Raw genomic sequence first — 22911 nt, forward strand, 5'->3', positions numbered from 1 at the left:
TTTTCTTTCTTTTCTTTCTTTTCTTTCTTTTCTTTCTTTTCTTCTTTCCTTTCTTTCCTTTCTTTCCTTCTTTCTTTCTAGAATGAGAGAGAGAGCATGAGAGTGGGGAGGGTCAGAGGGAGAAGCAGACTCCCCGCCGAGCAGGGAGCCCGATGTGGGACTCGATCCCGAGACTCCAGGATCATGACCTGAGCCGAAGGCAGTCGCCCAACCAACTGAGCCACCCAGGCGCCCCAAGAAATTTTTCTTTTGCAGGAATCTGCTGCTCAGGAATCCTCACTTGTTTGTAGAGTATAATTGAATAAACAGCAGCATATAGTGCTTACAACAACCCTATTAACATAGGTGCTCCTGTCATCCCCATTATACAGAGGGGCAAACTGAGTCACAGAGAAGTTAAGTAGAATTTGCTGGCACACAGCCAGTAAGCGGTGGAGACAGGATTCGATTCTGGACGTTCTGGCTCCAGAGTCCGTGCCCTTAGCCACTACACTGTTCCCCTGAACCTTGAGAAAATAGGTAGAGCCCTATTAAACTCCGGGCAAATCCCATGTTGTTCGTCTTAGAACGATGTTAGTTGTTCAGACAATCTCATACAAAAATTAAGACTTGACTCCTTTCACGGAAGCCCTCAAAAGTCCTCACGGCCCAGTCTACACCATTTGATCTGCAATCCCTCGAACGCGGTGGAGCCCTTGCCCTGGCCCCTGGTCTCCTTCTCCACACCTGAGACCAGCTGGGCCCCTCTACGCTTGGTCCACATTCACGTATTTGTTTTCTTTGATGATCACACCGCTCGAAAATGAACAAGGAAGGCTGGGATTTGAGGTAAATGTGAGGTAGTCTTTCCAAGCGTGTGACCTTTGGTGGCTTCTGCCACTCTGGCTGCAGACTCCTTCTCGTGTTCTCTTTGCCGGACTTTGTGTTCCCGTCATTCTGTTCACGTACCCGCTGCCTGGCATGGCGAGCGCACTGCTTGACTTCAGGAGCTTTGGAACGACTCACTCGTGCTCCTGGTGTGTCAGCTGTTGTAGGTGGCCCCTTTGCTCCTCCCTCAGCCTGGACCTTCCCTGTCTTGGCTCTCGCTCGGCTGCTCCGTCCCGGTCGCCGCAGCTGAGGTGTCTGCTCTCTGATGAGACTCCTGGCGTAGCACGAGAGAATCCGCAGACTGTTCCACCTGCAAATCATACAGCCGTCCCTGAGTCTGGAGGTCTGTGACCCAGACACCTAGCCTCTGCTGATGACTCTCTGAAGTCAAGGGACCGTAAACTGCATCCCCAAGTTTGACACTGGCGTGACTGAGCAGGGCACCGGGGGCCTGGACGCTCAGGCTCTAGATCTGGAGCTGCCGCTAAGTCCGTGAGGCAGGTCGTGTCCCGTCTCTGGGCTTTCGTTTTCCTGCCTGTCAAAGGGGGTGGCTGAGCCAGGTCATTTCCAAGTCTTTGTGAAGGTGGCATCTCGCACAGACCCCGCCCGCTAGACTCTGTCCTCACCGTGCGCAGACTGACAAGAGAAAACAAGCTACCCTTTGGGGCAGTAAGGTCGTGGCAGGCCGCCCACAAGGTCACACTGGCCTTTGCTCTGGTATGAGGCCTGTCCTTGCACACGGAGTAGCTCTTGCCACAGAAAGCAGTTCACGTTTGCCCTCTCAGACGTGAATCACTGGGGTCCACCACCCTCCCAGGTCTGCCTGTGGGTGTGTGCTTCGAATCTGGGTTGCGACGCTGCTCAGGCAGCCAGATCATGGCCCTTGGGAAACCCGGCAGGGGGGCACCCAGTGAGGCCTTCACCCTGATGTCCTTCGAATCCTCCAGAAACCTGGATTGCCCTCCCTCAGTCAACGCGGTTGCCTAACAAAATGTGGACTTCCTGAGTGACCCCCAGATCCCTGCTTCATCTCCTTCTCCTGTGCTCCCAATGCCACTCTGTACGCCATGACCAAACCCCGCAGAGCCACTCAAAAGGGTTTCTGACCTTGGCCCTGAATTCCAGGGCCGCACCAATGCATGGTAAGGTAGCATAATAATTACAGTCTTTTGGTAAATGAAGGCAGGATGTATGTTACTAGGTGAGGTCTCCCATCAGGAAGCAGGGCTCATGAGGTCCTATGAGGACACCTCTGGTCAAGGGAGTCGATCCCAGTTAGCAGCATTAAGAATGAAGGGATGGGGGGGCGCCTGGGTGGCTCAGTTGGTTAAGCGGCTGCCTTCGGCTCAGGTCATGATCCTGGAGTCCCAGGATCGAGTCCCGCATCGGGCTCCCTGCTCGGCAGGGAGTCTGCTTCTCCCTCTGACCCTCCTCCCTCTCATGCTCTCTGTCTCTCATTCTCTCTCTCTCAAATAAATAAAATCTTTAAAAAAAAAAAAAAGAATGAAGGGATGGGAGCTTATTCGAGGTCCTGTCCTCTCCTGTTGTGGATATTAATCAGCTGGGTAAATTATAGACTAGGGTCACGGAATGTTTAGCCCTGGAGCATCTATCAGAGGCTTGAAATGTCCCTAACAGGTGGGCTCGGTGAATGCCAGGACTTAGCATGATTGAAAGGGTGTTTTGAGTCATGGCACATGGCAACATGGAAATAAAACAGATATATCACAAGTGGGTGGTAGAAATAGACTGGAAGAGAATTTTAACACCTAAAATATGACAAAGATTTATCCCTGCTAGCTTCTCAGTTTCATGAAACATTTATTTTCATCTGATCTGAGATTCTGCATTCACGTTACATATTTCCTTCTAAAACTTTTCTGGTTTCTGTTTGTTTGCTTCTATCATCTTCCTGTTTATTTACTCCTTTAAGTGTCACTTCATTTTTTATTTTTTAAATCTGAGGTCCTCGTTTTGGCTTACTTTGAAAATCATTTGTTCAGCATTGTCCCGATGGCGATTTCTGGTCAGAGGCCCATGAAAATATCTATAGGATGTGGTTGGGATCATTCCTACATCTTGGTGAGGGTCTTAGGATGGGCAGATTCTGGGGGCAGGAGACATTGAAAACTCTTCCTAATCGTAGAATGACATTTTCAAAAATCAAATGGCGCAGGCCATGGCACGTGTGTCAGTTCATCTCCAAGTGAGGATTACCAGGAAACCGTGTAAGCCCTGCTTGGTCAGTTGTGAGGGGGACAGGTCTTCTCTGGCGTGATGAACATTTTCGAGGTGCTTGGCTCTGTACAGGGTCTTCGCTGCCTGTAGCTTGCCCCGTTGGTGGTAGGCCTTCCCCTTTCCCGGGGTCCCCTCTTCCTTTGCCCTGCAATTCAGGGGGCCTTTGGGGAGGCGCAGTTCTGGGGGTTTGCTTTCATTTGGATCTTGTATGATGAAGTTGCCCCCCATGTGGTTCTTGGCGGGAGGGGGACTCCCTCCTTTTACTCCTTGATGTGTTTGCCCCGAATTGTGACATTTAAGCGCAGTGACTTTGCAAAATTTGACTTGTCAGTAAGAAAAAGTCCTCTTCCCACCCTAAAGATTGCCAGGAGCATAAGATGGCTGAAGCTGTACTGGGCCTTTCCTGGCAAGAGCACACAGGACAGGAGATACTCCGGAGAGCGCGACGTGGAGTCCCGTCATATCATAGTGCATGACTAGATGCCCGAAGCTAGCAGTTGGAGTCACTCAGTAAAATCGTTGGCGGAGGGCCGAGTGGCCGGACAGAGTTCTCTGGAGGAAGAAACCCCGGTTACAGTGTTTTCACCAGTGGTGGGCATGGGGGGGACGAAGGTGGATGTGAGAAATGGCTACTTCGGAGCCACCGGTGCCTGCGCAGACCCCATCCCACGTGGTTATCAGGCTCTGGCCTCTGGCGGTCATCGGCTGCATAAGTTTTCAACCATCTGGAAATTTCTGTGGTCAAAGGAAACTATAGGGAAGGGAGGAGGGCGCCCACCAGCCAGGCTGCGAGATGAGGAAGCTCCCGCGGTGGGGGCCACCCGGATCACCGCCTTGTAGCTCCCAGGGGTGTGGTGTCCCTGACGTAGAGGGTGCAGGGTTGGGTTGCCCCGTGGGACATGCCCACAGACTCGACTCCCCCGGCACCTCACGGGCAGGCCCATGTGTCTCTCGACGCGGCAGCTCGGATCATCCCCTTAAAGCGGGGAGCCGTGGACCTCTCAGAAGGACCTCCTCAGAACGTGCCAGACACACAGCCACTGTTCCTCACGCCGGCTCTGCCTCCCAGCCCCCCCCCCCCCCCCCGTGCCCTGCCCGCCCGCGTCCCTCGTAGCGCTGCTTCGTCGTCCCGGGCCCATCGCCTCGGCTGCAGCCGCCCGCCCGGCCCTCCGTGTCTCGCCCCATCATCGGGCCAGCAGTACCCTTGCAGGCTCTCTCCCTGCGTCCGGGCTCCCGTGCTCCGAGGCTCCTTCCTCCCTCCCTGTCCCCCTGCGTCGGGCGCCCGGCGGCCGCAGCCCTCCTGATGCCTCGGGCGCAGGCCCCGCGCGCTCCCGCTCTGCTCTCGCCGGGCCTGTCTCTCAGCCGTCCTTCGGGGACCGGGCGCCAGGTCCTCACATCCACCGCGTCTGTTCCGAGCCCCCCCCCCCGCCCCCCGCAGAGCTCGGCCGGTGCTAAGTCGCGGGGCCCCTCATGTGGGCGGGGCGGCCGCCGTGCCCTGCCTCGCGCTGACAGTCACCGGAGCACTTGGAAGAAAGGACTGCCTCGCGCGCTGGCGCCGCATAGTAGGACGCCGCCGGGGGTTGGCCGTATAGAGGACCTGAGGGCGGGGGCTGGCGTTTCTGCAGTGGCCCCCAGTGTAGGCCCCAGCTTCACTGCGGAGCGGTCGGAAGACAAAAGCGTGCGGCCGGCCGCCTCTGAAGCGAGGGGTTCTCGGCGGATGGCGTGCGAGAGGCGGCTTGGGGGTTTGCGGCCTGCCGCTCCCCGAACCGCCGAACCGCCGTCGGCCGGCCGCCGGGCCGTGGGGGCCTGGAGGGCCGCGACGGGGCCCTCGGGCGGTGAGCAGAGCTGTTCGGCGGGCGGCCCCCGGCCCCCGGCCCCCGCGGCAGTAAATGAAGGCGCTTGGCAGGCAGCACGGCGATTACGGAGCAGATGATCAACCATCACACCGTTCGCGTGTCACGAAGTCGCCTCGGACGCCAACGGAAGCAGCGGCTGTTCTGGAGCCGGCTCGGTGACCGCCAAGGTTTGCGGAGCCCTGGCGCCAGGCCGGGCCGAGTCACGGCCGTCCTCAGGACAAGCTGTTCGTCGCCTCACCAAGGAAGGGCCTTTTCGGGTTTGGTTTCGCGGAAGCTGTAGTTGCGACTCGGGGCCCCCGGCGGCGGGGACCGCTGTGGGCGCAGGTCGCGCTCGGCCTTCCCGAGGCCTGGCACGGCGGGCGGGCTGCCGCTGGCGGGGCCGCAGCCCGGCTTGTCCTCGGCCGCCGACTGCTTCCGGTCCGGAAGGCGCTCTCTGCTTCGGGTATGTCCTCTGGGGTCTCGGACAGAAGCGCTTTCTGTCCGCCCGCCGACTCGCTCAGCCTGTCCGCCCGTCCGTGCTCGGTCGGCACTTGGCGGGGCGCCCCCAGAGCGACGGCCCTTGCCCGGCTGCGGGGCTTGAGGCCACAGCCGGCCTCCCCGGGCAGGCTCTGCCGCAGGACGCACCGCGCTAACACCGAGTTTCCCGCTCGTGGAGGTTAGTCACGTGCTACGACGCGCGCGCGTCCGCCAGGCGACACGTGGCCCTTTATATCGCTGCAGGGAGACCGGCCGCTTGGGACAACACACAGAGCGTTTCGTCAGGCCGCTGAGAAAGGGGCCGCAGCGCGTTGGGGGGCACAGGGCCACCCCCCTTCTCCCAGGCTGATTCCTGGACACGACACGTGATAAATGTGCCTGCCACCTCCCAGCTTTTGTTGTTCTGGCATGTTCCAGCTAACTGGGACTTACAGCTTCAGCTGTCTTTTATTTTTTTTTTATTTTTATTTTTTTTTAAGATTTTATTTATTTATTTGAGACAGAGAGAATGAGAGAGAGAGAGCACATGAGACGGGGGAGGGTCAGAGGGAGAAGCAGACTCCCCGCCGAGCAGGGAGCCCGATGTGGGACTCAATCCCGGGACTCCAGGATCATGACCTGAGCCGAAGGCAGTCGCTCAACCGACTGAGCCACCCAGGCGCCCTCAGCTGTCTTTTAGAATAACTTTTTCAGGGGCCGCTGGGTGGCTCAGTCGGTTAAGCGTCTGACTCTTGGTTTTGGCTCAGGTGCTGATCTCAGGGTCTTCAGATCGAGCCCCACGTCGAGCTCTGGGCTCAGCGGGGAGGCTGCTTGAGACTCTCTTTCTCCCTCTCCCCGTCCCTCCCCCTGCTCATGTGTTCTCTCTTTTTTTTAAAAAAAGATTTATTTATTTATTTGAGAGAAAGAGACCATGAGCGAGGGGAGGAGCAGAGGGAGAGACAGAGAGAGAGAGAGAGAGAGAGAGAGAAAGACACAGCAGACCTCCCTGCTGAGTGCAGAGCCCACCGCGGGGCCCGATCTCACTACCCTGAGATCACAACCTGCGCCGAAACCAAGAGTCGGTCGCTTAACCGGCTGCCCCACCCAGGCGCCTCAAGAATAACCTTTTCGGGGCGCCTGGGTGGCTCAGTCGTTAAGCGTCTGCCTTCTGCTCGGGTCCTGATCCCAGGGTCCTGGGATCGAGCCCCGCATCGGGCTCCCTGCTCAGCGGGAAGCCTGTTTCTCCCTCTCCCTCTCCCCCTGCTTGTGATCCAGCTCTCACTGTGTCTCTCTGTCAAATAAATAAAATCTTTAAAAAAATAATAATAATAACCTTTTCATTAAACACTTGAAGAGCATAAGAATCGTAAAACTCATTCATTCACGTACCCATGAAGCATTTCTGGCTCGGCTGCTGTAGGCTGGAAAGAGGAAGACAGTCAAGCCCAGCCCGGCCCCCAGCCTGCTAGGGGAGGCACAGAATTGCACTGAAACCGGTGACATGCACTAGACAAGGCAGCGTCTATAAGGTACCGAGCCCAGGGCCTGTCCGTGAGTGAAGGTCGGATGCCTTTCTTGACGTTCAGTGGCCAAAGACACTGTCTGAGCTCCAGGTGGGACTGTGTTTTGGCTTTATATGAGGCTTGCCGAACACTTTTTGCTGCTTTTAATTCGTTTTTCAACAGTTAGTGTGGGGAATACACTGGGGAAAGCGGATAGAGAGTGGGGACGGGGAGCATGGTTGCAGTTTTCAATAGGGTGGTCCAGTGAGACGTCCCTGAAAGTGACTTGGAGCAAAGCCTGGAAGGAAGTAGAGGAGCACCCGTGGGAGGCTCCATGCTGGGGGGACGGGTGTTGGGGCCCGAGGTGGGGCGTGTCTGGAGGGTGCAGAGGCCCGCAGGGAGGCCAGGGTGAGGCCGGAGTGAAGGGCGCGAGGGGGGCGGGGATAAGGGCAGAGAAGGAACCGGCTCGGGGTCCTGGAGGGACTTCCAGGCCATCCTCCAGCGGTTACAACATGTGAGGTTACCCTCTTCGTTTTCCTCCGTGTTTTTACTTTTGTCGTCCCTGAGACTGAAAAGCAGGAGATTTCATTTGTGGGACAAAGTATCTTCCTTGTGTACGTGGCGGGTACACACGCGTCTGTCTCTCGTCTGTGTGGCTAGAATCGCTCTGTCACTGTCGTGCTGGTGTCTGGGACATACCAAGGAGGACGTAGATAATGCCCCTGATCTCTGTGTTCCTGGCGTCTAATGCCTTCTGATTACACTGGTTAACAGAAGTCTGTCTCTTAACAGTTCTTTCTATCATTAGCAGCCCCAAAATGAGGGCCCGGTGCAAGCTGTTGAGGCATACAAAGTGGATTAATAAGGGTGGCTCAGCGTTAAGCTATGCCAGGGCCGAGTCCAAATTTTATTCCGGTACAGGGATGACTTTCTCTGTGGCCTCTCTGGCTCTGGAGCTAATTTGGAGGCTGAGTAGCTCCACAGGTATTTATATGTAGTGCTTGGTATTTTTACTGGGTCCTATTCTTCTCCCTTGGATCACCTAAAATGGTTAAGAATTTTCTAGCAGGATTAAGGTTGTGATCTCTGGGGAGGGGTGGGCCATCTGCTCTCGGTTATTTTTGTGTTAGCCGCTTCCCCTTAAATGTATGTTCACAAATGAGCCACAGCCTTATCGGCTGGGGTCGAGGGAAGACGGGTCTAGGTGCCGCTCCCGCACTGGGCCTCTGAGCCATGGCTTCCCACAGACACTCAGGTAAAGCTTCCGATTCTTTATCTTCTGTCGAGCACAGTTTTGTTGGGGCAGTGGATCTGTCGCTCGACTAAAAGGTACTTTTTGATGAAATGATTTTAGGCTTGTCTAGAGAGTCCGTCAGTCCTAGCTCATCTCTGCTCTGTCCTGGCTTTCTACAGAAGTGCTGTTGTTGCAGGGACAAAAGTCAGCGTGAGGGGCTTGTTGTTGTTGTTGTTTTGTGGTTTTGTTTTGGTTTTTTTTTAATCTAAACTTAACGACTGCAGTTTACATTTTTCAGGACATCCTGTGAAATTGCAAGAGATTGTGCGAGGAAAGAGTTTGCGGGGCTGGGGGGGTAGCAGTTCCTTGTCATTTGTAAGATAACGAGTGTTGATCTTGACTGCTTTAAGTCGAATTTAGGGTGTGTAGGCAAGGGCAGAGGTGTGTAGGCAAGGGCAGAGGTGTGTAGGCAAGGGCAGAGGTGTGTAGGCAAGGGCAGAGGTGTGTAGGCAAGGGCAGCTGAATGTGGAGCCGGAGGGAGAAAGCCCGTAACGACTCCCCACATCTTCCCCTTCCTGAGCGATGTGGTGAGTCCTGCCGCCTCTCGAGGCAGCTATGATCCTCTCGATGTGGCAGGTTAGGGATTGTTCTTACAGAAAAGGGGCCAACATTTCAGAATCTCCAGACCGTCATGACCATGAGAGTCGTCGTCTTGTTTTGTAACCTGGTGTGAAGGCAGCCCTTCGGCCGTGGGCGGACAGCCGCGGAACAGGGCCGAAGGGACTGAAGGACAGACAGGCCAGCCTCCCCAGAAAGCCCGGCGCTCTGAAGTCACCCTGCTTGCCTGTCTCTCCTCCAAAGCCAGGAATGTCGCTCTGGCTCTTTTCGCCCTCTGCCTGAGTAACGGTCCCCTCTCTCAGAAACAGGCAGGCACTTTGTCCTGTCTCCCGGCTTTCAGATTACGGGACAAAGTAGTGTTTGGTGGCAGTCTTTTAGAAGAGTGATTTTCGAAAACTTGCAGTTGCCCATCAAAATGTATTTTATTTTATTTTTTAAAGATTTTATTTATTGGCGAGAGAGAGAGCACAGAGGAAGAGGGAGAAGCAGGCTCTCCTCTGAGCAGGGAGCCTGATGTGGGGACTCTATTCCACGGCCCGGGATCCCGACCTGAGCCGAAGGCAGACGCTTAAACGCTTAACCACTTAACCCACGGAGCCACCCAGGCGCCCCTCCCATCAAAATCTAAATACTGAGAATACTTTGGGAAATTTCTCCTCAGGTGTTTTAAAACAAATGCACTGCAGTGCATTCCGTGCTTTAATGAATTAATATGCAGTGTCTTTCTTGTCCCCAAATGTTGAAGAGCGGTCTGTCCCCCCACCCCCCCACCCCCAGGAGCCATTTTACAAACCTGGTACCACATGCCTGAGATTGTGATAATCAGTCAACATACACATTCTCCGGGTGCAGGCGAACTATTCAGCTGTACCAGTTGTTCCAGTGGACCTTGAACATGTGTTAACTGGTAGAGTAACTCCCCGTTTTGTCCACTAATTAAGTGACAGATTAGGGAAATACATTTAAAAGGTGACCTGTTTACAACATACCCAACCTCTGGTTTTACTTTGCACCAAATCCAGACATGATTCTTGCTTATATAAATCTGGAGACCATAACCGTGACTAAATTAGATTATTGACACCTTTTAGATGATTTTTAAAACCAGGGGCTATCATTTTGTATTGCATTAAGCTTATGGGTCTGTGAAAGCAGACGAGAGAGAAGTCCTCACAAGAAGAAAAACGCACGTTGCCCTGAAATGGGTTTTGTTATGGACTCATTAGAGGTTCAGATCATTGGATCCGGATCCATTTTTAGTGGCCGTCCCTAGACCGAGAGGACATTTCAAGGACAAGAATTTATACTTTTGTTATTGAACACTTCCAGTCTGCAAAATTATGTAGATTCGGTTCCTTTACCCTTGGCCTTGCAAGTGGAGGCCCAGGCTGGGGGTGTGGATGGGGAGGGAAGTAAGACCATTTGGCCTGTTATTATGGCCATTAAGTTCCCTTCGCCTGCCACTGCCCAGTGGCTCACACCTACCCAGCAGTCTTTTTGGGGGGGGGGGTTAGGGATAGAAAATGCCATGGTGGGGTGAGCGAGTAATCAAACCGGGTTGGGTTCTTAAAACAACCGAAAAATGGCAGTCAGAAGATTTGGTCAAGCGTGAAACGTGAGCGCTGTGTACTTCTGATGACCACCCAACGGCCGCCAACGACTGTACCACAACTAGGGAAACTAAGAACCTGTGTTCTGGGGCTGCCTCGTTTGCCCGTGAGAAAGATGGAAGGTGCTCACCTAATAGGCGCAACCTCAAGAAAAGCTTCGCGTCTGGCCGAAGTAGGACTGGGATTAGAACCCGGCCTGGTGGAAGTTCAGCGGCACATACTGGTTGTTGAATAATCTGTCCCACCCTCCTGTTGCCACATGGAATCGAAACCTGCATATCCGTGACCCAAAAGAGATTAATGGGTTTTTCTCTAAATGTACAAGCGAAGTTGCAAGTAGCATTGAATCATTTCGTACATGTTCTGTTTTTAAGGGAAAAAAACCACTTTCTGATTTTCTGTGAAATTCTCTGAAAGACTCCTTTTCAGCCATGACTCACGAACTCCGTCTCGTCGCAGCAAGTTAGGTATTTATCCCCAAATGTCTGACGACACCCCCAGGTGCCTCGGTACGTCTGCCGTACAAGTGTCCTATTCATCGGCGACGGCCTCGCTCCGCGTGTTGAATGTTCTCAGGAAAGCAATATACCCTTTCTTTGGAAGCCAGTATTTATACACGGGGTGACTAACGGACTGGTATGTTGGACTTAGCAATTAACAGACCAGAAATAACCCGATTTTCCCCCCCTCTGGGTGGCAGTTCATCGTTCACACGGCACGTTATGCCACGCAGGGAAAGCACGTCGAAGAATGTTGCTTTGCCCTAATAGTCACAGTTTCCTTAAATCTTCCAATTTTGAGCCTCTCGGCCATGAGGGGGGAGATGGACATTAGCAAGAACTACGTGAGAAAATCCATATAAAAACACAAGCAAGGTTATTGAGTACAAATTGAATCTTCTCTAATGAGACGCTTCTCCGATGCGTACGTGATGACATCAAAGCCAAAACTTCTCTTTGAGACCCTGAGGTTTATGTGGGCACCTCTTAGCATGTTGGATGTAGTCCAGGACTTTTCTGAAAGAGGAAGCTTACTTACTAAGTGAGGAACGATGTGTCTTTTGAAGCAGGCACGGCAAGAAAGTCAGCCTGCCGTCTTGGAATCAGTCTCTAAAATGCGATCAGCCAGTCACGTTTCCAGCCGCATTTGAACCTACTACGTCTCTAAAGGACTGAGGGTCGGACATCGTGGTCCCTTAGGGTGGCAGGAGCTGTGCCCCGGTTTTTAAAAACAAGTATTTGTTATAAAATGCTTTGAACGAAAGAGGTTTTAGGAGCTTAGTGGTGGTGACTTACCTCCCCCCCCCCCCCCGTCCCCCCCCAGCCCCCGGGTGGGAGTGGGGGGGACGAGCCCGCCCCCCCCCCCCCCCCCCCGGGCTCCTGGGGTATTTGCAAACTTCTTCGGTGCTAGAGAAACCTCATTCCTGCCTCCGGATGCGGGTCACACCTCGGAGGCTAAGATTAGCCCCCGAGCTGCCGGAGGGCAGGGGCGGGCAGAGGGCTGCAGGGAGGGAAGTCGCTTTGTAGCCTGTGCCCGTGTGATGACTGATGAGGCGCCCTTTCCCAGATAAGGACAGCAGGTCGGGGGAGGCAGATCTGGAAGTTTGGGGAGCTTAGAAGGCTTCAGATTTCACGTCCTTAGAACTGGGGAAGGGGATAAGGGGGAAAAAAAAAAGTATCCCCTAAGAGAGAAACGCCTTAAGTGTATGCTAATTCAGCAAGATCAAGGAGAGCCCCGAAGAAGAGGTAGAACGGTATCTTCATTTCTGTCCGTTCTGTGATTTCTGACAAAGGGGAAACAAAGGGAGGCACCAAGCGTCTCTCTCTGGTGAAGTCCGAGGTTCCCTGTGGCTCATTTTCCGGGAGCCCCCACACCAGAGCGCTGGCATTGGCTTTGAGGAACCTCTGTGCATTGTCACCGGCGGGCTGCTTTCTCAGAGTCGTTAGCCGATCCGAAGATGAGCGGGAACAGGATGCCTTGGCCCCCCCGTCCCCCCCCCCGTCCCCCTTCGTGCTTCACGCCGAGGAGCGCTCTCGTCAGCAGGAATGTTCCACGGCAGCTTCCTCCTGAGCACGCTGCCGTGAAGGCTCGAAACCGTTGGGGACCCAGGAATCCTAAGTTTAGAAAAACATGAGGCAAGCCAATTCAGGTTACCCTGGAGCTCGACTTCATTGGACTCGTTGCAAAAAAAAAAAAAAAAAAGTACTAAAGTTCATGAATTTGACATCAGCATTGTTAACATGCTTTCAGTGTTTGCAGCCTGTTTACTTATTAGGCAATAAAAGCCAACGTTCCTAGAAGTGCCTGTTTTATCTTGACAAATACGTGTTTCTACACACACACACACACACACACACACACACACACACGGAAAAGGCTTGAGCCAACCGTGGAAACCAGCTCTGAAGAGGATGTGCCCTTTGAAGTCTGGCCATGTGGGTGCAGACTCTGGGTCTAAGTGTGCAGCGCAGGGGGATAGAAGATGACCCCGGGTTTCCATGCTACAGAAAGAAAAAGTAGTGATGCCTAAAAGCCAGGACTCGAAAGCTCTAAGACGTAGGACTCTCCACAGCGGCACCATTAATTCGGGGTGACTTGTTAAAGCCTCCTTTGGCTCCGTTCAGGACCCTGTTAGGACAGGGACCAAGAGCGGGGCGAGCAGCAGCGTTGACAGGCCTCCACTTGCAAGCCACTCGGGGGCTGGCGTGTTCAGCTGGGGAGCCGTGCGTCATTTCACCAGCTGGACGCGTACAAACTCCGAGCGCGCCGTGTTCTAGAACCATGCAAGTAGCCAGGGAAGAACTTGGCCTTGGTACAGGGACGGTTTCAGAGTATGTGGTTCTGCAGTGAGGAGGGCTTGGCAGCTGAGATCTCTCTGGTACCGTGAACCCGCAGTGGTTTTCCTTCTCCCCGAAGCTGAAGCTCCGCATACCTGAGCGCACCGCCCTGCGCTTTCTTGCTGGCGGTGGTTCGACACGGAACCTGCACTCGGGCCATCAAGCCGGGAGAGACGGGAGCCCCGTCAGGCGGAGCTCTGCCTGGAGCTGCCGCGTAGAGACACTTGGAGGCCATTTCCTCTTCGGAAGACGGCAAAAGAGTGATAGGAAGAGGAGTGAGGCTCCAAGTTCGGTTCTAAATAGGGACTTCAGTGAGGGAGGAGGAGGGAAGTGCCAGTGCCGTCCAGGAAGATAGTGTCTGAAGGGCTGAGGCAGCCATGATTACTCGCCACGCAGGAAGCCAGTGCCGTCTAATCTCACAAATGCTGATTTCCTGCCAAATGGCCTTTAGGAGCCCCTGATAATTGAATTTCCTGGCATTTACTGTTACTGGAGATTTAGTTGGTTGCTCTACTCCGCTCTTAACAAGAAAGCAGGTCTTTGTTGAGGGCACAATTTCCATACGGAAAAGCTAGTCGGACGAGGATTTTATGTGCCATGTGAAAGACCAGCAAGAATGAGTGGAGGAGAGTGATTTTCAGCTGCTCTCCCTGGGACAGGCACTGTTTTCTGTCTGCACAGAGGCTAATGGCTCTTTAAAAGCTGCCTGCGGTAAACAGTGCGCCGTTCAGGGACACAGACCTTGGTCTCAACTGTGTTTCTACGGTTCCTCTCTAACCCGATTACGCAAGGGAACATCCCGGTTTTGTTTTGGGGGAGAAAGTGCCACTAAGGACCATTCTCTGGTCTCGATGACTTGGCACAACCGCCTCGGGCAACTGTCTTTGCCCAGGAATGCCACCCACTCGCTTTCAGTCGTTCACTCCCTGGGGCTGAGGCGGTCTGTGCAAGGGCCGGCCCGAGCGGGGGCTGCAGCTGGCCCAGAACATTCTGCCCGTCCACGGTGCGATCTGCTTTGTTTGGAGGCCAGCTTCTGAAATGCACCCAGTTCTGAGTGAGAGTTCACCAGCCTTGGCCGAGGCGGGCTCCGAGACGCAGGGTGTGGTTTCCTTAGCTCACTCTCTGCTATTTGGTTGTCTGTGGCAACGGGATCCAAACAACTCGGACATGTGTTTGTATAAAAAAAACCGGGAATGGGACCCAAAGTGGGAGTCTAGGACCGTTCAGCTAGTGGAAGAGCCGCGGTGAGTACTGGGCAGCTGCTCGTTCGTCTCCCCTCGTTCTGCCTCTGGATTCAGCTGGGATACTTGCTAGCACAATAACCGTGCTTGTGGGTGGTTGAAGAAAATTCTCTCCATTCTCGTGCTCCCTGTGCAAATTAAATAACTGCTATCTACTTACCCACGTAGGGTTCTTTTTCGGGGGGGGGAGCGGGGAAGGTTAGCGTATGTTTCAAGAAGTTGGGAGCTAATGCAAACTCACATTGGGTACCTTTTTGGTGGCAGGAGGAACAGAGTGCCTTAGCCGGGCTTGCGATTGCAGACGTGGGGTCTGGGGTCTGGGGCAGGGAGGGTGCGGGGGGCCGGGGGACAAGGGAAGTTGTTCCATATGAAGACAGTGGAAGGGGTTCTTGGAATGATCAGCTTAACGCTTTTTAAAAGCCTTTCTCTCCCCGCCCCATCGTACTTTCACGCTGCAATTTTTAAAACCGCAAATGTCCGAAGTTAGTAACACTTCGTTGACTCTCGAGCCTCACTTGCTCGAACAAAGGGGGGGGGGGGGCTTGATTTTGGTGTGTCACAGAGCGGCACATCACGGCACATCACCGTGACAGGCGTTCACGGTACCGACGGAGAATGCCGTCGTGAGACGGTCTCTCTGGGGTGATGGCTCGCTCGGGCCTCGGGTCCGGGACCTGTGTTGGGCGGAACTCTTTAGGATCCGTTTGGGATTGAAAAGTGTTCTGCCGGATTTGCAGGATTAGATGCGGGCATTTTGAACGGATCCGTGAGGATTGCTCGCAGGGCCCGCGTCCTCTCGGCCGTGCGGGGAGCTGACGCCTGCAGAGAGGAGGGAGCGGGGTCTGGGAGGAAGAGCCCGAGGCTGGCAGGGCCGCGGGGAGCCGAGCAGCGGCCCCAGGCGCCGCCGCCGCCGCCGCCTCCCCGGGCTGCCCTCCTCCCGGCTGCCGAGCAGCTTGGCTCCGGGAGCTGCCGCTGGCGCCGCGCCCGAGCCCTGCGTCCCTTGCCCTGAAAGCCCCCCTCTCTCTCGCCTGCACCCGTCGCCTCACTGCTCGAAGCCACCACACCTGTCCAGAGGCCCTGACCCGCTTGTCCCCCGCCCCCCAGCGGGACTTTCGCCCATGGCCCCGGGGACCCAGCGGCCGCGGACTCTGGCCCCCGGCAGGAGGGGAGCTGTTTCTTCCCAGGCTCCCAGTGCAGGTCGTGCGGGCGCGGCGCCCGTGGCCAGCCAGGCTCGGGCGGCAGCCGGGACCCGGCCTCCGGGCCCTGGTGGCACCGCGCGGCTGTCCCCCCCGCCCCCCGCGCCCCCCGGAGCCTCGGCGGCAGCGCGCTCCCCCCCGCCCCGCCCCGCCCCACGGGGCTCATCTGCGCTGCCCGCTTGCCCCCGCAGGTCCCTCCAGCTACAAGGTGGGCACCATGACCGAGAAGTTCGACTGCCACTACTGCAGGGACTCCCTGCAGGGCAAGAAGTACGTGCAGAAGGATGGCCACCACTGCTGCCTGAAGTGCTTCGACAAGTTCTGCGCCAACACCTGTGTGGAGTGCCGGAAGCCCATCGGTGCGGACTCCAAGGTAAGGCGGCTGGCAGGGGGGTGGCGCTGAGGGGCTGGAGGCCCTGGGCCCCCCCCCCCCCCCCCCCGCCCCGCCCCCCCCCCCCCCCCGGCCGCACCGTCTCTGCCAGCGGCCCGTCCCCTTCCGCTTGGTCTCCAGGAGGTGCACTACAAGAACCGCTACTGGCACGAGACCTGCTTCCGCTGCGCCAAGTGCCTTCACCCCTTGGCCAACGAGACCTTTGTGGCCAAGGACAACAAGATCCTGTGCAACAAGTGCGCCACCCGGGAGGACTCCCCCAAGTGCAAGGGGTGCTTCAAGCCGATCGTGGCAGGTAGTGTCCCCTCTCCCCCGCCCCCCCCCGGGCAGCCAGGGAGGAGGCCCCACGGGCGGAGGGGGTGCCGGGGGCTCGCGGCGGTGGCGCGATGCTGCCGCGAGCCGCGCTTAGGTTTAGCGTATATACGCACGCATGTATATAGCCGTGTATCTGCGTACGCATATACGCTCGCACACACGCACACACGCGGCAGCTAAAGGACACTGGAGAGCGCGGTCTGTGGCAAGAGAAAGAAGTGAAAAGTATGTAGCGCTTTCTCATTTGGGTAGAGTGAGTGAGCAAAGCATGCGACCTCCTCCGGGTGCAATTCTGGGCCAGGCCAGGTCCGCCAAGGCCGTGGGGGGCGGGGCGGGGCTTCAGGCACCGAATCCTGGCACGTGACCGCCGCCAGGGTCCCCTCCCCTGACAGAAGCTGGGTCGGCAGCACCCCAGTAGGACGGTGGACAGAGGCCCCCCGCGGGGAGGGTCTTTGGAAGCGTGAGGCCAACGACTGCAGGGCCTGCATTCCCTCCCCTCTGGAGGGCCCGGGCGGGGGGGAGTGGATGCAGCCCCCCCTGCAGGGCACCGTCAGTGGGGCTATCGGTCCTGCTTCCCCCCCGCCCACCGCAGGAGATCAAAACGTGGAGTACAAGAAGACCGTCTGGCACAAAGACTGCTTCACCTGCAGCAACTGCAAGCAAGTCATCGGGACTGGAAGCTTCTTCCCTAAAGGGGAGGACTTCTACTGCGTGACTTGCCACGAGACCAAATTCGCCAAGCACTGCGTCAAGTGCAACAAGGTACGTGGTCAGGGGAGTTCTGCGCCGACCGTTGTTTCTAGAAGCACTTGCACACACACCGTCCCGCTCCATCCTCCCGACAGCCCTGCGACGTAGGAATTCCTGGTCTCGGGTTGCAGATGAGGATTGCAGATGAGGAGACCGTGGCAGGGGAAAGCGGCGCCCGGGCCTCATCGGCCAGCCGTCTGAGGGCGCGCTCACTCTGGCCCCCCCCCCCCCCCGGGGCTCTAGAGGCCCACCTCCGCCGCCTAGTTGCCCTGCGGGACCTCACGCGGGGGCTCGCCTTCTCTGGGCCTCGGTGTCTTCATCTGTAACCCGGGGCCGCTAGTCGCCCCTGCCTCCCATGGCCGCTGTGGCGATGAGATGAGATAACGTATACCAAAGCGCCCAGCTCGGTGCCTGGCATGTAGTAGGCCTTCAGCGAAGTGGTTGTTGACTCTGAATCCGGTGCTCCGCTCCCTGGTCTAGGCCATCACATCCGGAGGAATCACTTACCAGGACCAGCCCTGGCACGCCGAGTGCTTTGTGTGTGTCACGTGCTCTAAGAAGCTGGCCGGGCAGCGCTTCACCGCCGTCGAGGACCAGTACTACTGCGTGGATTGCTACAAGAACTTTGTGGCCAAGAAGTGTGCCGGCTGCAAGAACCCCATCACCGGTAGGCTGAAGAGTCCTTGCTAAGTCCGCCGGGCTAGGTCTCGCGCATGGTAACCATCTCGCATTCTCCTACGTCGTCGGTTTCATCCACAAAGGCCCCAGAGAATGTCCTCTCCCCCTGCCATGGTGGTCCCGAAGGCCCCCCGGGGCCCCCGATAGTTTGGATTCTCCCTCAGGCCAGCTTAGCCTCTGCCATACAGCACACCTCCTGACTGCTGCTGACTAACTAACGACGCTGCCGGAGTTCACGAGCCTGAGACCCACGGCCACGGCCACGGGCGGGCAGGCAGGCAGGCACCGCACGCGCGCGCGCACGCGCGGGGAGGGGAGCGGTGGGAAGGGGCGGGGTCCGGCGGGGCAGGGAGAGGACGGGGGGGGGGGGGGGGGCGGGGGGGGGGGGGGGGGGGGAGCGGCAGGCTAGCTGAGCGGTAGCTGCGATCAGAAGCAGAGCTGATCACTTCATTTCTCATCTCGCGGCCGCGATCCACGTGCCCCGGGCCCTTTCCCCGCCTCCAATTTTCCCATCTCCCCGGGGAGCCTTGAAATGTACATTTGAGAAGACTTTTGCCATCCTCAGGGAAAAGGACTGTGTCAAGAGTGAGCCACCCAGTCTCTAAAGCTAGGAAGCCCCCAGTGTGCCACGGGAAACGCTTGCCTCTCACCCTGTTTCCCAGCGCCAACCTCCGGGGCAGGCATCCGGGTGGAGAGAGGACTTGTCCCTCGTGGGTGGTGGTTCTTTATAGAAAAAATCGAAGCTTAGCAGCTCCTCGAGGCCCGGTAAGTGCACACCCCACGAACAGCCCAAGTTTGCCTCCTGGTGGCCACTTTGATGCCATGGCCCTGACCTAAATCAAAGAAACTGGTTATGCTGGGAGGTCGGTGCGCGTCACAGGGGCGATAGCCGTGGCAGGGGCGTGCGGGGCGTGCGGGCTCGGGGCCTGGAGAGCCGGAGCAGGGTGGCGGCGGCGGGGGCGGGGGGGGCGGCCGGTGCGTGGAGGTTGGGGGGGCGGCGCCGGGCCGACGCGGGCCCCCCCGCCCCGCGCGCCTGTCGGCTCCGTGAGCGGCCGGGCGGCGGCCTGCCTCCCGCCCCGCCCGCTCAGCCGGCTCGTCCGTGTGCTCTCGCTGTCTCCGCAGGGTTTGGTAAAGGCTCCAGTGTGGTGGCCTATGAAGGACAATCCTGGCACGACTACTGCTTCCACTGCAAAAAGTGCTCCGTGAATCTGGCCAACAAGCGCTTTGTCTTCCACGAGGAGCAGGTGTACTGCCCCGACTGTGCCAAAAAGCTGTAAAGCGACAGGGGCTCCTGTCCTGTACAATGGAATCGAGTCTTGTTCTCCGCGCCCTCCCCCCGCTCGGGCCAGAGCGGCCTCCCCCCCACCCCCCCCCCCGCAGCGCTCCTGCTGCCGCTGCCCCCATCTCACGGTGTCCCTCCCCGGAGGGCGCCCGTCACCGCGCTAGTGACCGCACTAGGCCGCAGCCGCCGGCTTCGGTCCCCCCGCGAGGACACCCGCACGTAGCTAGAGCCGCTCTTCCGCATGCTTGTCCCGGCCGCCGTCCAGCTGCTTAGGGATGCGAGCGAGACGCCCCGGCGCGGGGCCCCCGCTGAGCTGCGTCTCGCCGCTCAGCCGGGTCCCGCCGCGTGTCCCCCCCCGCCCCCCCCCCGGGGCCCACCCCGTCCCCGGGCCCCGCGAGAGTTGCAGCGGCTGCCCATGACTTCCGTGAGCAGACAGCGAGCTTAGCGAAATGCATGGTTGAACTTCCTCATCAGGATCTCCCTTCCGTTCTTTTGTGCTTTCAAACGACTAACACGAATTTCCAGAAAGTTAACATTTGAACTTTAGCTGTAAGTCCCTCTAAACTGACCTCCCCGCCCCCCCGCCCCAGTACTAACCTCCATTTCCCCGTGTGGCGTGTTTTCTGAACGTTCCTACTTCCGAGCGTGGAACGTGCAGGCAGACCCGAGAGAACGAACCTGTTTCACAGGAACGTTGTCACAGCGAATCCTTCTGGAAGCTTAACAAGACTAACCCAGCTGCCCTTTCTCTGTTCTGTTTTGTTGTTGTTGTTTTTTTAACGATTTTGTTTTAACGAATAGTAACAGTTTATGGGTTTGGAGACTTGCATGTCGATATTTTCACGCCCTCAAAGGTTCCTGCAGTTTTGAAATTCATCCCACAAACACTCGAGAGGGGTAGCTGAGCAGGCGCCAGGGCGGCCACGGCCACGGCCACACTAGGACGTCTCCGAACGGGGCCGAGCTGAATCCCTTGTCATGCGGGAGCTGTCTGCTCCTGGTCCCTGTCGGTGAACAGGCCCGCCCAGTCCCGCCTCTTGTGGCTCTTCGGACTGTCCCTCAGAGCTTAGCTGGACCTCTGGGGGAGCGGCGGCCACCCTCCCGGGCGGAACCGGAGCCCCACGTAGTGCTTCCCTGAGCTGCAGGCTGCCCTCCCTCCTGTACTCTCATCGACGTTGTTCTAGGCCGTAGCGTAACGGGACAGCATCACGAGTAAAACCGTACTGCCAGTGCATAGGACGTTCTCGTAGGAGTGGTCTCATTGCTGCCTTGTGTCATTCGCTATTATCCTCTACCGTTTCAGTGTATCCTTACAGAAATAAAGCAGCGTATAAATAACTCGCCTGGGCCTTTCACTTCTGCCGCCGGGGTTGCCCTCAGGGGACGCGACTCATCCCAGAACCCCAGTGACGGTTTTCCTCCCTCCAAGCACGGGCTCCGTTCAGTGCGGTTGCACAGAACAGAGGAATTCTAAGCAAGACAAAACCTGTAAGAGCACTTGGATCCAGTTAAAAACAAAACCCCACTCTGACCCAAAAGAAGCATTTGGCAGATGCTCACATCCCTTCAAAAGGGCATCGGTTTTCTTTGGCCGGGGGAAGGGAATGGCCGCTGGAGGGGGTCAGAGGATCACGGGCCCCATTTGGTCGGCTGCCCCTTCCCTGTGCCCTCCGGAGTGCGGATCCGCTGCTGTCAACCGCTGCGCCAACCCCCCCCCCCCCCCCGCTGGCCCCGGGTCGCCGGGAGAAACTCGCTCCCCCTGGTGGCCGGCCCGAGGAGAGGGCGACGGTCTGAGGAGCATTGGGGCCACAGGCAGGGACCCTTTGGTGCTAACGTGGACCTGACCGTGTTAGCAGGCAATCAAAACCTGTCAGCAAGAAACCATGGGCATTTCTGTGAACAGGTGACATCCCCTTGTGTCTGTCTCCCTAGAGAAAGGAGCAGTTAAAACCACGAAAAGTGGTCATCTGGGGCCCCAAGGGAGCAGGGGCGGGGTGGGGAGTTGGGGTGGCACCCCTCTGCTTCCCAAGGGAGCTGGCTGGGTTACGGAGATGGCGGCAAGGGACAGAGCCCAGAGAGAACAAGCCTGGGCTGGAGTGGGGACTTCTTCAGGCCGCCGCCGCCTCCTCACTGAGCTGGTGCTTGCCCCCCGCCCCCCCAGTCCCCTGACTGCTCCCAGCCCCTTCCTTCCCCAGCTGCCCCCATCTGCCCTAGATTCTACGCTCGTCCTCCATCCTGTGCCACCCTTCGGCCTTCCGATCCCACCAGGCCTGCAAGACTCCAGCCCACGGCAGGCCCGGGGTCTGCTGCGAAAATGCTGCCCCACGACCACGGCCATGGGCGCCGCACAAGCCCCGCCCGGCCCAGCACACGCCCCTTGCCCTGGCCTCCTGGCAGGCCGCCGCCTCCCCGCTCCTGCCCGGGGAAACCGGGCTGGCTCGATGGCGAACCCTCACAGCCCCCGCTGACGGCACTCCCGCCCCGTTTTGCAGATGCGAATGCGGAAGGTCCGTGAGGTCTGCCAGGGGCCATTGTGACCAGGCATTGCCACAGGAATGGTGAGCCCCCGCGGCAGGGGCAGTGGGGGCCGCACCACAATGAGGAAACCATCAGGTCCCTGCTCAGTACTCAGTCTGCAGAGTGACTAAGACACAGGAGGAAGGAGGGGCGATTTCTAGTTAGCAACTTGGCATCAGAGAACCCTGCTCTCCCTGGTAATTACGGGGATCAGAATATCAAGAACATCCCTACCTGTGGGTCACAGGGTGGGTCCTGGAGCGGACGGCCTGGGGTCAAATCCCAGCTGCTCAGCCCCTCAGTAGGCCCCCGAGGCCACAGGCAAGCTTACCTGACCTCTCGGAGCTGCCTCCCTCGCCTGTCAAAGGAGACAGAATTCCGACCTCCCAGAATCACATGCAGATCACATAGTACGACGCGTGCTTAGCGGGGCGACTGTCACCCAGGAAAAGCACTCGATAAACGTTGGCAAATTTACTTGTACCTCCAGCACCAAAGGTAGTCTGTTACCTGCCACGCAAGCCACAGGACCCTTCCCACTCGCGAAGCAGGATGGGGTGTTGGCTTTACGATCAGACTTGAATTTGAGCATCAGCTCTGCCTCTTCCTAGTTGTACGAGGTTGAACGAGCGCCAATCTGCACCGATCTGTGTTCTCCTAGGTAAAAATGAATACCCACCCTCACAGGGCTTAAAAAGATGACTACTAATATAGTCCCTGGCACACGGCACGTGTAAATGTAACTATAGTTACTGCGGGACTTGGGGAACCCCTGGACACACCCATCCAGGAACACTGCAACAGCAAGGCGGCCTCTTCCAGGGCCTGCTTCCACAAACCAGGCCTGCATGGCCCCGGGGGGCGGGGGCCCCAAAGGGCCACCGGGAATGGGCCCCTGATGGAATGTGGCGGCCAGCCTGCCTCCAGGCTTCTGCGGCCGATTTCTGCCTCACCTCCTGATCTGGCTCTCGCCACAAGGAGGGATTCCTCGGGACTAAAAGGGGACTCCGAGATGATAGCACAGTCGCATGGAAACGCAAGCCAAGGGGCGCCTGGGTGGCTCAGTCGGGGAAGCGTCTGGCTTCGGCTCAGGTCATGATCTCGGGGTCCTGGGATCGAGCCCCGCGTCGGGGCCCTGGGATCGAGCCCCGCGTCGGGCCCCCTGCTCCGTAGGGAAGCCTGCTTCTCCCCTCTGCCTCTGCCTCTCCCCCCTGCTTGTGCTCTCTCGCTCTCAAATCAATCTTAAAAAAAAGAAAAAGAAAAAGAAAACGCAAGCCACGTCCCAGAGCAAGCTCACTGCCACCTCAGCGAAGACTCAGGACT

At 57.4% G+C, this 22911-nt stretch overlaps 1 protein-coding gene across 5 annotated transcripts in view; it reads left to right on the plus strand.

The window, feature by feature from the left end:
* FHL1 (four and a half LIM domains 1) overlaps nucleotides 1–20409 on the plus strand; it is a 38577-nt gene extending 18168 nt beyond the window's left edge. Inside the window, exons 1-7 of one of the 5 annotated variants that reach the window (XM_035009197.1) lie at nucleotides 8067–8174; nucleotides 15847–16028; nucleotides 16167–16341; nucleotides 16954–17123; nucleotides 17592–17778; nucleotides 18355–18554; nucleotides 18912–20409. In XM_035009197.1, the coding sequence (XP_034865088.1) occupies nucleotides 8153–8174; nucleotides 15847–16028; nucleotides 16167–16341; nucleotides 16954–17123; nucleotides 17592–17778; nucleotides 18355–18554; nucleotides 18912–18995 (1020 nt within the window). In that variant the 5' untranslated portion in view covers nucleotides 8067–8152 and the 3' untranslated portion in view covers nucleotides 18996–20409. Of the gene's footprint in view, nucleotides 1–8066; nucleotides 8175–14152; nucleotides 14463–15846; nucleotides 16029–16166; nucleotides 16342–16953; nucleotides 17124–17591; nucleotides 17779–18354; nucleotides 18555–18911 lie in introns of those variants that run through there. The other 4 variants (XM_035009202.1, XM_035009212.1, XM_035009219.1 and 1 more) reach the window with 4 other exon arrangements.
* Nucleotides 20410–22911: the final 2502 nt, after the last annotated feature.

The sequence above is a fragment of the Mirounga leonina genome, unplaced genomic scaffold (genome assembly GCF_011800145.1).
Source record: "Mirounga leonina isolate KUSES-001 unplaced genomic scaffold, KU_Mleo_1.0 Mir_101664, whole genome shotgun sequence".
NCBI classification, from domain to species: domain Eukaryota; kingdom Metazoa; phylum Chordata; class Mammalia; order Carnivora; family Phocidae; genus Mirounga; species Mirounga leonina.